At 34.4% G+C, this 15141-nt stretch overlaps 1 protein-coding gene across 1 annotated transcript in view; it reads right to left on the bottom strand.

Annotated features, from left to right (window-relative positions):
* Positions 1-15141, bottom strand: part of mmd (disintegrin and metalloproteinase domain-containing protein mind-meld) — a gene marked incomplete at its 5' end in the record, with an annotated part of 164051 nt that overhangs the window by 27672 nt on the left and 121238 nt on the right. Inside the window, 4 exons of the mRNA XM_089698538.1 lie at positions 724-872; positions 4189-4361; positions 5923-6118; positions 9785-9924. Of these exons, the coding sequence (XP_089554664.1) occupies positions 724-872; positions 4189-4361; positions 5923-6118; positions 9785-9924 (658 nt within the window). The remainder of the gene's footprint in view (positions 1-723; positions 873-4188; positions 4362-5922; positions 6119-9784; positions 9925-15141) is intronic.

The following is a 15141-nucleotide window of genomic DNA, read 5'->3' as shown; positions in this document are numbered from 1 at the left end:
ACGGTTTTATAACAAAATGGAACATCAATATCGAAATCTAATTTATATATTGCTTTGTCAATTTAATGCCAGATTTAAATCAGATTATCAGTTTATCAGAACCATTATTTACTTTTGGTAATTTGGAAACTATTTGAATGGCTCGCGGTTTAATATTCTTCGCGGTATTAATGTACTGCAATACAATTTATTAGCTTTGTTTTTGCGGTAATCATTGTTTGGTATATTATTAACATTAATCACAATCAGTGAATTCGATCAGAGGCAATGTATATTCATGAGATACATTTTATTTGGGACTAAAAATGACGAGATAAATTGTCTGCTCAGCCCCCCTAGACAAGTGGCTTTCTATTAGCGTAAAGTTCAATAGAATAGATTATGAATGTATGAGATTGGCGTAATCAATCGTCGTCGTCATCGTAATCAAACGTCAATCTCATACATTCATAATCTATTCTATTGAACTTTACGCTAATAGAAAGCCACTTGTCTAGGGGGCAGATCTGACCATAATTTTATAAAATTATTATGAAAAACTGAGAAAGTAGGATAACCAGGATAAAATAACAGTTAAAAAGACGACTTCAAGAATGAGATACCACCATCGTTGCCTTGATATTTACTTTATAGCATTCAAAAATAAATGGAAAATTGTAAGAATTCAAAAAATCGATCACGGGCGGACCAGCATTATTTTCACAAGCATAAATGAAATCTTACCGATATTATGTCCAATCATATGCGCCATAGTAGCAGCGAGGATGTGAGGTTCGTACGTGTTGTAGTCCACTGAGATACCAACTGACTTGGGCGTGCACATCGTATCCGGGACTGATATACCCGACTCACCGCCCGGGAACATTTGGCCCCTGAAAGAGATCACGTGTTAGAATATTTTACTAAATACTCATTTAAATTAAAAATGTTGTGTGGTTTTATGAAACCACGGTAAATGTGAAACTTTCCGAACACTGCTTTATACCTACTCGGCAGCCGACCGTCACGCGACATGCGCTACACAGGCCAAAAAGTTTGAGACGATATAATAAAAGTTTCACTTTAAAAAGTAATTGTCTATTCTGTAGTTTCGATTGTGTAGATTTGTTTCTGTGATATTTATTACTAACTATTCAAGTTTAATTTCGAAAGAAAAAAGGCTTCTTTCTCGTGGAAAAGTCTACTCCCATACTTAATGTTTAAAGTGGTCCCACCTTATAAGCGTTTCCAGCTTTTATGCAATTTGAACCATATACTGTTGGATTGTGTTTTTTAATTTGTCAGTAATAAATTCTTGAAATTCCACAGTACAAAAAAATTCTGAATTATAAAATTATTTATCAGGACATCAGAGAATAAAGGAAAACCGGCTCAATATATAAAAAATATTACGCTCTGAATAGTTGGAATATCATGATGAAAATACCATCGAAGAGAATATGTTTAATAAATAAATTTAAAATTTTAAGAGCTATTCGCTTATAAAATTTTCTGGTAATATTATTTGTAGGCCAATAAGGAAATTTCTTGTAAAAAAAATATTTGGTACAAACACAGGTACAAAAGAAAAGGTTTTAAAGAGAACGATGATTGACATGTTTGTGACGCATTGTATTCACAAAGGTAACGATAAAAAATTCAATAACATTGCCTTTCCACAAACATCAACGTTTTTAAAATATACACTTGTTTTGCCCTTTGTAAGCACTTAACCCTAATCCAACCTCAGCTATTCTGTCTACAAAAACTGACACATTCAGGTTGCGTCGACCGCACAATAGTTACAAAAAATAGGTTTCCTAAAACAACTGACAGATTGTGAGTGACGTTATGTACGGGAGTGCTCAGCTATTCATAGGGAAGAGTATATTGCGTATCTTTTTCATGTTATCATATTGTATACACGACATCTCAGCGAGATCGTGTGCTCGAGTGATTTAATATAAAATGTATGCCTCGCTCAGATTGAATTGGAGACGAGAGATATCTAACGAAGCTTTCAGATTTTACGCCTACGTTTTATTCGAGTGAGGCTCATGAACCCTCTTGTGGTACTTTCATAAATAACATTTAATTAATTGCAGCCCACGTTGTTTACGAGCTCGCAGAGATAAAAATATGTAACGAAATGTTTTAACTTGATTTTTCTGGACGTTTCTGGAAGCGTGAACACAAAGTGTCACATTCACAATGTCAGTCATATTTTCACGCTCGGTCATGTTTGCTTTGTTATGTGTCCATATGTCACCTGTAACCGACAATACCAGGGCACGGATGTCATCGCCCTGCCTTTATTTTTATGTTTCGTTTTATCAAAAAGAATTGTATTTCAAAATACATTGTAAATTTTATAAACAAGATGTGGTATGCTATTTCCTAAATCAAATCTAAAACAGATTTGCCTTATTATTTAGGACGATATTTTCTAAAGATTTTACTTTTTCCTATCGCCCAGGACACTTACAGCGCGCGTGCCTACTGGACGAAGGAGACGGGAATCAAAATAACAATCAGAAGCAGCAGGAAATAAATCACGGAGCACCGTTCGGCTAACGAATGTTCGCCACCGAACGCCGTCTGAGCGTTGACAGGTTAATTTATGACGGGACATCCGTCCATGGCCGATAGTATTGTGAGATTGTTAAAATCTACGCTCCTTTTGCGCTGTTGCTTGTCTATGGGCGGTTCGAGTGAAAAATGGCGGCGCTTTTTAGCTCTCGTCGCGTCGTTAGGGCTTGTTAAAAGTTGGGAATCCTGTGTGCTCATATCTCTATGGTACATTCGTACGTATTCGTAGATATATGCATCTTGTAGTTTGCATTTTCATCCATTTGACGTAGAATATCATGAAATAGATTATGATAATATATTATAGTCCAAGATGAAAATTTGTTATCAACAATGGACTGTATAATCTCTGTACTTACCTTAAAATGTTGTTCTATTATCATTACTTCTGTAGGTTGCAAGTTATTACGTTTTCTTTTTATACAACGAAATTTTAAATTATTTCATAACAAGAAAATAATAATAGTAAAAGAAAAAAGTGTACAGCATTTCAATTTTCAATTATATAACAAACTGTCGGGCACAATAAAACCGTAGCCAGCGATCGCAATCATCTCGACCGCACAATAGTGAAATTTTAAATCTATTATACCATTGTAAAAAGTTTTTAAGTTATAGCAAAATGTAAGTAGGAATAAATTCAGCGTGTTCGCATTTGAGAAGCACTCAGCCGAACGTGGAGTGGAGTTGGGAACTGAGGAAATCGTTGCATACGGAATTTTGGAATATAGTTATGACCTGTGTGCTCTTAATATAACTTTATTATGGTCGATTTCGTTATAAACGCTGTATATTCGGGTGTTGTGTAGCATTGAAGTGGAAACGCTAAAGGAGGAATGATGAGGCTTATTTCGTCGTAAGCGAGGCGGGGAAAGCATTAAATTTATTGCTCTTTAATATATTTCATGTTCTGGAGTTAGCTCAAATAGTCGAGCGTCATGACTTCGTTTTACCTTTAAAAAGTTATATTACTGTAAGATTTGCGTACAACGTTTTATTGAAATAACTGCCTGACTTCAGTTCTTTTAGAAGCACATTTGAATCGTCATCACAAGCTAGCATCGCAACCACCACCGCTTTTAAGACGACATGTTAACCGACCATATATGAAAAGTCTTATAAAAGCTATAAATAAATCCAATACACATAATACTCTACTACTATAATTGTATTTTGTTATTCTATGTCTAGTATACAGGGTTTCCCACTATTGGTATACTAAGCGCGAAGGGACTTGTAGTTTTGCATACACTGATCACGCAAAAATTACTTAAACAAAAAAATTACGTAAAAATTTTTTTGCTTAATTTTTCCTTAAAATCCATGTTTTAAGCGCAGCCGGCATAATATACCGCTTCGCTAATGTGAGCATTTTATCAATGAAAACATAATCTTAAAAGATAGCCCACGTGCGGGTGGCAAAGTTGGGCGGGTTGCTTGTTAGGGGTCTACACATAGAGTTTTAAGAATTCATCTATTTGAAAAAAAATGCGTCTGGAATTTTATAAGTATTTTTTACGTACTCAGCATATACAAAACTATAACCTCCTTTGAGCTTAGTATCCCAAGGGTGGGACACCCTGTATACGTACAACAAAGTATAAATAAATAAATACTCACGACAACAGTTGCGTGGTATCCTTCTCGATCTTATACAACTTCCTAGCGGTATAGTCGCTGAACTTTTGTATCGCGCGTGTGATGTCATACTTCCTGTCGAGGTCCGCCTGGTCCGCGCTCTGCCACGACTCGATGTACACCACCGACACGCGGGTGTTTAGCGTGCGAAAGTACTGGGAAATAATTGTATTTATTAATAATTATTAATATATAAAAAAAGAGTGTATCTGTCGAGCACACGTGTCAGAAGTGAAACTTTGGCAAGATTCAAAGATACCAATATTGTCGCCTTACTCCATGATGTTACGGTATTACCTAGACGCGACCTTGAAATTTTACTCTCAACCCGCTTAAAGAAGTTTTAAAGTTTTAAGAGGCAGCCACCCCTAAATAGTAGGATATTCTTCATTTTATTTTTTGGTAAAACATATCATTTGAGTAAATTTTATCATTCAACAAAAACCTGTGTTAAATCTAAAATAAAACTATCAATGGATTTAGCAGACTTTATCGTTCTAAAGCGCCCCTATTCTAATGGCACTGGTATTCCTGGATCTAAAGTTTCAACGATAACGTAACCACTTCACATTTTAAGTAGATAATGTACGGAGTTTCTTGACTCAGTCGTTAGTGTACAGCCAGCAGAGATGTTGTTATGAGTTCCATGCCATGATTTACCATAAAAGTTCGAGACGATATACATTAAGCAAAATGTTGCTTCTTCCCACAAACTTTCTGGAAAACACGCAAATGAAAGAACCATTGATCTCCCGAAAACTACTTACATGAAAATGTGGGGCTTAAACCGCACAATCATTAAAATGTTTCATAACGGTAATTAAGTTAAGCAATACATCAATCTTCTCTTAATACATTCAGAACCCTCGCGCAGCAGTGTATTAAAAACGGCACAATGCTTCGCGGCACATATTTTTTGCTGACTATACGAGGGCAAAGTTTAATACACCCGTATTCATACATCGCATACGGTTTGAAGGAGGTCTCGTATTTGCGCCTTTTATACCGCTCTGAATAAAGCGAAATTTGCCCTCGAATGACGATTTAAATACGGCCAATTACACGATTACGGGTAATTCGGATCGCGTTAATCGCACGTGAGTCGTGACCCTTATTTATATTTTCCTTTTAAACGTGCGCGATAAAAGAGCTGCGCGGATAAAATAACATAATTTTTAGGTTAAAATATTTATATTTCTCTCGTACACTTGACGGAGATTTTAGTCTACTTTTCTTTTTCGGAATAAATTTTAGACGTGGAGTAAGCGGAGCGTTTTTTAAACTTGAATTTCTTTAAATAACTAGCACTTATACTTCAAATCATCGTTTACCGTTACTAAAATAAGATGGTGAAAATACACGCTTCACTTATGGAGTAAGTAGTACATTACTTTCCTGCATATTAATTTGTATAGCTTATGATACATAATATATAATTTCAATGTATGTAGGCATAACTTATAGGTAAATGCATGTTTCGTAAAGTTAAATTAATCATATTAATGGGTTCGAATTAGTCTTAAGTATTTCTTATTCCATCGCATCTCAATCAAATTAACGGAACTAGTTGCGGAAAAAGTTAATAACACAAATAAGAAGGCAATGGGCCTATAAATGACAACATTATATCAAAGTGTTTGTGAAAGCAGTTTAACAGAAACAAAACAGCAGAACTATGGACCAAGCTAATATAATTGTAGTTTGAATATTACTCACCAGATCAGCAATATTAGCAACTTGTATCGCGTCATGTACAACCTCTGCCCTTGTACTGCCGTTCCTCTTTTCAAACATGTACTTGTCGATCACCAGAGCTGTTTCTATGTACTTGGTGGTCTCCCGGACGTCCCGCCGCTCGCGCATCCGGAGCCCGCCACCGTACCACTCCTGCCAGGATAAGATGTCTGCGTGCCTGTTGGTAAGAAAGGCTGGTCAGGTGGTATACTATTTGGCCGGATTATAGGTATCACTCCTGCCAGGATAGGATGTCTGAGTGCCTGTGGGTTGGTAAGGCGCGTTAAGTGCTATACTATTTGGCAGGATTATAGGTACCACTCCTGTCAGGATATCTGCGTGCCTGTGGGTGGGTAAGGCGCGTTAAGTGCTATACTATTTGGCAGGATTATAGGTACCACTCCTGCCAGGATAGGATGTCTGCGTGCTTGTGGGTGAGAAAGATTGGTCAGGTGGTATACTATTTGGCAGGATTATAGCTTGATTAGATGTTAGGTTTGTATTGCCAGTGAGTTTAGAAATTTCTGACAACGAAGCCAGACCCGATAATTTGTAGATTGTAAGTTACGAGACGTTAATTAATTTTATTGTGTTTTGAAACAATATAAATTTTAATACAGCTAAATTAATTTTCCTTTATCAAAGTTCAAGATCCAGAATATCTTTTCAATACAGTTTAGTCAACTTTGTGTCGTTTTCTCAAAATAAATTCAATGAATAAGTATGTGATTTAAAAAGTTTCCACCAATTTCTTTCTTTGAACGTCACAAAAACGAACTAAATAATTTCTTCCTCGATTCCCTTGAATAATAACGTCCCGGCCACGAGGCTCCGTATTTTTAAACGAATTCATCCGATAACCCACTTGCGATTAACAGTTTTGTTATCTCCCTAACTCTTAGGACCATCGACTTATCTTGGCCACGTCGAGTACCTCATTAACGAAATGGTCATACTGGAGATTCAAAGGCTCCCAATGTACTTCTAATTTCGATACGATTCTAGAAAAAATTCGTTAAATCAACGCTTTTGTGTCACGAGCTCCCGGCATTTGGACCTACTTAAGCTATCGACGCAAATATCCAATCACGGAAGTTGATTTATTTTCTCTTTGAATTGCGCGATATTTTCCGTATACTTTATGGAGGGCTAAAAATGGATTGAGTGGGAATGTTTAATTATTTATTGGGTATTCCGGACTCATTTATTGGTATCATTTACATTTGGAATAAGGGGTAGGCTTTAGAGACATTTATATGACGTATTGTATTCATATTCGTGATGTGAAATGCTTGTTTGATGTTCTAAGGGCTGATTTTCAATCCTTGGTTAAAACTTATTCGTCGAATAACGTATTAAACTACCTTTTCAATTTCAATGTATTCTTTGCCCATCTTTGACAGTTTACGGATGATATTTTAATATTATCGTGTAATACTTTATTTGACGGGTAAGTTTTATCCAAGGATTGAAAAATTCCCCCTTAATCAATCAATTTGTAATGCCTACCATATAATTATTATGAGTTAGTTTAGAATTAAGACTGGTAAAGTAATATTTTCATTCCCGAGATATGAGATCCTATATTATTTTATTAAATTCAAGCGTTTTAAAATTAAAATTATACTTTTTCGAATCTACATAAAGTCAGACGCAAGGAAAAAACTAAAGTGAAGTTATTGCTTAAAAATTATTAAAATAACCAACTGCTAGCACCAAGCCGTAGTTGGCATGAGCGTTTGCTAAAATTTCTATACGAACTGAATTCATTAGTTGCTCGGAGTGTAGTCGCATGAAAAAATGAGTTTCCAAACTTTTCCACTGCATTATTCAACATCCAACCGGACCGTGATAATTTACAATGGAATTCTTTGACAGTTTAAGGGGTGATGTAATTTATTTCGCGATTTGAGATTTTCCAAAACGTGTATAGTGGAATGAAGATTAGATATCGTTGGAATTTGGTGAAATTAGGGATCTTAATTTGATGGTAAACAAAAGAGTATGAAATTATTGAAAGTGGAATTTCAACAATTTATAAAAATTGATAAATTAAACCGTTCCTAATATTGCATTCACAATAACAACGTGTTTCCTGAAAGTAATGGAAATTACAGAACAAAATGATACAAAAATCTAATCTGTGACTATACTACAAGTGTCTATTTAAAGATAACAATTAACATCATCTTTATAGGCAAGGGTAGATTGTTGTGACTCCGATACCAATAATGCCATATTAAGATGAATTAATACTATGTGAGCTTTTGTTCACAGCCTACATTCTAATAAGATTGCTACACGTTACGGCCTTGCCTTAAATTGCTAGCATTTTGCAAAATACCTTACAGTACAATTTCAAGTGAGTGAAAATCTTAGAGTCGTTATATATAGTTCTTAATGACCATAATGAGTGTTCCAGTTTGGTAGACGCCCTAAATTGTTAGGAAGTACCTTGTGTAGTTTGCAAGTTGAAACATAATATAACGTTATATGGTTTCATTTGTAAGGCGAACGAAAGTAAATTAAGGAATTTCCTGTTCCAATTTTTACATGTACCTAGCCATACATGTAAAAATTGGAACCTTACAAGTAAGTACATTCAGTTTTCGTTTTTAAAATTTGTGTTCCTAAAATGAAAATGTATGTTTCTCTAATGGAGATGAATGAAATGTTAAGGCTGTTAAATGAAGATTATAGTTGTTAACGCAACAGCTGACAGATATTATGGTACATAATGGACATGTGCTATATTCGGGCATATACATTAAGCATACGTATTACGGTATTGTCAATGCTTTATTGGGTGGAAATGCTAGTTTGAGTGCACTCTCATCTCACATAGGATAATGAAACTTCCACACTAGTAACTCAAGATGAGGACTGACAATAGCATGAGAACAATGTATCAAATTGCTTAACAGCCTCTTCACAGCCCGCCAAAAAAGCCAATATCGCCAAGATCACGTCACTCCAAACATCACGTATTACGAATGGTGTGAGTGAACAAAACGCACATCTCATATCAGCTACTACAGGGCAGTAACTAGCGGGTGGGATAACGAGCACAATTTCATATGACGCAGTGAAGTAGGTCGCCGCAACGTTCATTCCGCGTGACAGGCGTCACGGACACGTTGGCCCGAGAGGTTGCCAACCTATAGGTACGTATAGTTTACGTTACTGTATTTTTTTAGCGGCACGATTTAACCCGCTTGGGGATAAATTAAAAATATACATCCTTTTGCTTGAGTTTCTAGGAAATACGTCTGCTAATATTAATATATAGGTACTTACCAACGTTATTTTATTTAAAGCATGCCATGTTATATATTGTAAACACTGTAAATGATTATTATGCGAAGACCGTGCAATTTAAAAAGTTTATTAAGTATGTTTTGTAATTAAATTTTTTACAACTTAAAATAGGTAGATACCTACTTACATCAAAAGTAAAATCGATACGAAGTTTCGCAATGTGCACGTTCAAACATACAGAATGAACAGACACCATTGAAAAACTATAATTTTTTCAACTTTCAACTTGCAAGGTAATATAAACCTACAAGGTACTATAGTAATGTAAGAGTAAATACAGAGTCTTGAAATTTAATTAAAAGTACATTCTTATAGCACAGATAAAGGAAAAATTGCTTAAAACCTACATTTTAAAGTTACAACATAATAAAAAATAGGTTTGTTCGGAGCCCTCGGTGTGCTCGACCCTATAAATTCTAAGAATCTATAAATTCTATTAGTCGTAATAAAGACTAATCATTTTTCATCCTTCTATAAGTTACATTTCCCTTATAAAATTACTCATACTCATTAAAACACTACTCACATCATGCTATGTTCTTCACTAAGGGGCGCCTCCACATACGCGAAGTTCTTCGACCGGTGCGCCTTTTGCCTATACTCCAGTTTGTTCCCGCAGCCTCTGTTCATTTTCGTTCGCGCCTCAAATATGACATGGGGGTGCTTCTGCTGAAACAAGGTTATGTATAGGTTTCTGTGCTCATTGTATACTATAAGACCATGGACGTATAAAAAAAGACGGACGCCATATTACGAACAAACAACATGAAGCCACCATAGTAAGCTAGCGATCGTGTAAAGACAATAAACACGCACACACTCTCACCATAGTAAGCTAGTCGGCCGCCATTACGTCGTGAACTACCGACTGATTAACTGCGTCACTGTTTCACAAAAAATATTTAAAATGCCGTCTTGCGTGGTTAAATGGTGTCGCAACAGTACAATTTTAAATAACAAAACACAAGGGATTACATTCCACAGGGAAGCAAGTTATTTCTTTTATGTTTTAATGACAAAATTATTACGGCAAAATTTATAGAAAAAAATACAGCCGCCATTGTCAACAGGACAGCTGTTGCCATGGTAACATGGCACACACACATGGATGTTTCGCCGCCATTACTAGGCTTCACTCAATGTTTAGGCGATATACCGTCCGTCTTTTTTTATACGTCCATGTATAAGACTATATTAAAATATTATGGCGAACGCGAATGTTAGTGATCTGAAAACATTTATTTAAATTTTTCTGTAGATATTAAACATGTTCAATATTAATAATTATAATAATATTATGATGGTACAAGACACAGCAAATAAATTAATAACGCTTTAAATATTAATGAAGTCCACAGAGTCAACTATAATATTATCTGATTTCGAAATTCACCAACAAATTGAATAGTTCAAAATTTTTCGTAAGGTAAATACCTACTTATTTCATTTTTATAATAATACATTAATCAAATAAAATATTTTGAAATCACGATAAAGTCAAAAAATATAATAATGGAAAAAAGAACGTTAACAACTCAAAAAAAAGTTCACGAAGCTTAAATTACCTACATATATTCTTAATAGAAATTACACCGTAAGATTACACACGAATAAAATTATTGTTGTTTAATAAAATAAAAATCGATTAATGAAATCATAATGAAATATACATAAATTATTGTTAAATACAAATACTCACTAAAATATTGTAATTAATAATAGAATTTGCGCGTATTGTATTCTATGTGTATGCAATTTTAATTAAATTCGAATAATATGATTTCATTACGTACCTATTGTTCATATTCCACGAACCTTAGCGAAATTATATTCTATGTTGATTAAATTATTTTATACATACTCGAAGCATAATCGTATCAATTTTATGTTTAAAAATAATGACAGAAATTTTGGCGGTAAACATTTTCAACAGAGAATAATATCGTCATCGAAATTTAAAAATGGAACGCATAAATTTTATTGCCAGTTCGCAATCGCCTTATCCATTGTAGAAAAGAGGTCGTATATATAATTTTTAATTTTTATTAGAATTAGATAATTATATTTTTTAAGATTAGTTATGTTGATTTAAGTATTGAGTGATGTCTATTTTTACACGTTGTTTTTTTGTAGTAAGCATGCGTCTGTGTAATACGTTCAGTATTAGATATTAATGATTATGATGTAGCGAACGATTTTTTACCCGTTTTCAATACGGTGCAAATTTTTTAATCTTCTTAAGAAATCTAAAATTATCTCACCTTCGCCGGGCCATCTTGTCTCTTGGGTCCAAATCAGCCCACGACAAAATAGAGGAAATTCGAGAACAAGTTTGTACCATTAACGTCTATTTTATTTTCTACAACTATTTTTCTATTTACAAAGAAAAGGAAACATTTTTACAATACACGTGGGCTTTTTGATCCCTTATTTTCCATTAAAAAGGTTTTCCGTAGTGGAATTTAACATTTGTATTAGAAGTTGGATATAAATTTAACCTTGCTAGGACAAGGTTTATTTTTAATCTAATGGCTGTTGTTATTGTATTTGTAAATAATACTCGTGTCAACATAATTTGCCGTATAAATTGAAATTTTCATTGCATTTTTTCATTATCTTCACAATAACGTAGATCGTCTGGTTGGTCGTTTTATTCAAGTATCTACTACCTACTTAGCAGCAGTTCATTTTTTATATTATGTTCCTTCAGAATAACAAACCAAGAAACATCAAATCCATCTCCTTAATCAAGAACATACATCAATGTGCTATCCATCATTAGAAAAACCATTAATTTCATTACCTTTTAAACCTAATGAAATCCTACGACCTACACACATATATCCCTATTGCTCCATAACCTGAATCCTTCCCAGGCTCATAATCAAAACAATCAATATAAACCCCTGTACACACTGAGCCGGTCAAACTCACCCGCGCGCTCAGCGTGAAACCGCAACTTATTCCCGCCCGCGAACTTTCAGCAGCTTATTTTCAAAACTATTAAGCCCACTACGACCCTCCATTGCCGTAAACAAAACGGGATCCTAACGAGCCGTGAAATACGGTATGCTGACGAGTGCCGGTTTAAATTTGTCATACACTTTTATTTATTGCTTGCCCGCTACACCCGCTTGGAGATTTGCAAGATTTTGCCAAGTTACAGCACAGTTTATGCAAGTACTTTGTTATTTTGTTGTTTAAAAAGCAGAAAACAACGTGAACAACTTAACAAATCAACGTAGAGCAACGTAGGTTACCCATCAATAGACTGACTGCGGTTGAGATTGCCTTACCGATAAATAATTGTTTTCCAATTTTAGATTGCTTGCTTACTTGAAAGCTCATCACTACATAGTATACAACAAAGCCGCTTTCTCTGTCCCTATGTCACATTGTATGCTTAAATCTTTAAAACTACGCAACGGATTTTGATGCGGTTTTTTAATAGATTGAGAGGTTCAAGAGAGAGTTTTAGTAGATATATAATTTATTAGGTTTTAGACAAAGCGGGCGAAGCAGCGGGTGGTATTCTAGTAGTCAATAAAACAGGGAGAATAAATGAGAACTAAATAATGCAATACAATACAAACAAAATAAAGTTGAAATCTACGCATTCCTCGTATTCCATATTTGTATTCATTCAACTATTACCAAGCTTACTTTTTTGTTCTCAAAAGAATAACCTTGGCAACAAAAACTGTATGAATCGCAGAATAACAACTACGTTCGCGTTAATAAATTGTACCTCGTTGTGTTTTAGCAATATTTCACGGCAATTTGTACTTTTTTACCAAAAGAATAAGGTGAAAAATGTGTTATTGTTTATGAGGAGCGCTCTAAAAGAAAATTGTATATTGAATTTTTAAGTTTTTATTAAATGGAAATTAATTAATTGAATCGCTGAGCAAACACAGTATTTGCTTGTGCTATCTTCAACAATGTTTTAACTAGAGTTTCCAAGTATAAAGAAAATAAGAAGATTATAGACGGAATAAATTCCAAGTATGTAAGATGTGTAGTTGAAAATTTTATATTTTGAAATGGTTTATAATATGAAAATATGTATAAACTAGATAAAGTTGACCTTTAAACAATATTCCATAAAACAATATACAATAAAATAAATAAATAATATCTAAATACAAATAGTAAAAGGTGATGAAAATGGGAGAATCGTGAACTTCAAAATTAAAACTAGGTCTTTGAAACCTAGCCAATAAGAAATTAACATAAATAAGGACAAGTTTCATTCCACAATTCAATCTGTTTGTCTTTGTATTACACAGAAACATATAAATTAAGGAAAATTTTCAATATCAATGATCGCTTGTGATTGTCTTTATACAGTAAAAGTAAGATTGATGTGATTTTTCGATACATATAGTTTACGACCTGGGGATAACATAAGCTCTTTATCCCGGAAAATACGCGGGATGGGGGAGGATTTCAATAGAAATTCCATTAAATCAAAACAAATCACGTCTACTCGCGGAAATAGTACAATGGAGAAACCAAAAATGGCGCATAAAGATGTTTCTTCCGTATGTCCAAGGTATGTCCTAAAATGAGCATACTTATGAATTAGATGTGGTAAGTTTGATATTATTTTGTGGACCCGATATATTTTAACATTTGCTTCACTAACTTATTTACTAGAAAACCATTGGATAGCACGAGAATATAAAACCAAAGGGATATATTGTGTTTGAAGCCTGGTATAGCCAATCAATAATAATTCATAAGTTTTTTGCAAAGATAATCAGCCGGGCTCACGGAAAGTAGATATATATCTACTTTCTACTGTTTCTTTATTATATATTCTCATATATAATAAAGAAACAGCTTATTTCAATTTTCATAAAGCTAACTACGAAATCATATCTAAACTGCTAGGAGAATGTAATTGGAAAGATTTATTTGCAAATTCTCGGAATGTGGACGATATGGTTGAAGTCTTTTATAGTGTATTGAATCAAATTATTGTCGATAATGTACCAAATCACAAGCTTAAATCTAAAAATTTCCCTCCGTGGTTTGACAATAGTCTAAAACGCAATTTAAATGAAAAACATCGTGTAAGACGAAGGTACAAAATTTTTAAAAATCCACGTGATGAGTTGCAGCTTAAATTGCTCAGTTCGAGATGCGAAAAGATGGCAAAAGTTAACTATTCCCGCTACATGAAAGATCTGGAAAATAAATTTCACAGTAACCCTAAGCTTTTCTGGTCCTACATCAAATCAAAAAGAGGCGGCAGCAGCTCCTATCCTGCATCCATGACGAATGGATCAATAACCACCTCGGATGGAAATCATATTTGTGAGCTTTTTTCTAGTTTCTTTGTATCAGTTTATGCGAATGATAACAATATATTACACGACATTAATGTTGATAGCGAATATAATAAATATCAAAGTGCTGCTTCTAGTATTCTTCACCAATTAGGAAATAATAATTTACATCTAAATACCCCCACTCTGAATTATCAGACGGTTCTAAGAAAATTGAAGAGTCTAGATAAACAGAAGGGTGCAGGTCCCGACGGAATACCTCCAGTGTTCATAGTGGAGTGTGCGGAGCAGTTGGCATGGCCCATCTTAAAAATTTACAACAAATCACTGTCTTCGGGTGTCTTTCCAACTAAATGGAAGCTTGCTAAAGTCGTTCCAATACATAAAACGGGTTCTATGGAATTAATCAATAACTACAGACCTATATCCATACTGTCATCGTTCGGAAAAATATTGGAAAGCTTAATTTGCCCATCATTGCAGAATCATCTCAAGCAATTCTTTAGTTTTAGTCAACACGGATTCATGCCATCTCGGTCCACCACGACTAACCTAGTGGATTTTTGTGAAAGTCTCTCTAGTTCCCTAG

Source organism: Colias philodice, chromosome 9 (assembly GCF_061535455.1).
Source record: "Colias philodice isolate Cphi_HAF_F1 chromosome 9, ilColPhil1 Martin Lab GWU primary, whole genome shotgun sequence".
Taxonomy (NCBI): domain Eukaryota; kingdom Metazoa; phylum Arthropoda; class Insecta; order Lepidoptera; family Pieridae; genus Colias; species Colias philodice.
This window is presented reverse-complemented; position numbering and strand designations above follow the sequence as displayed.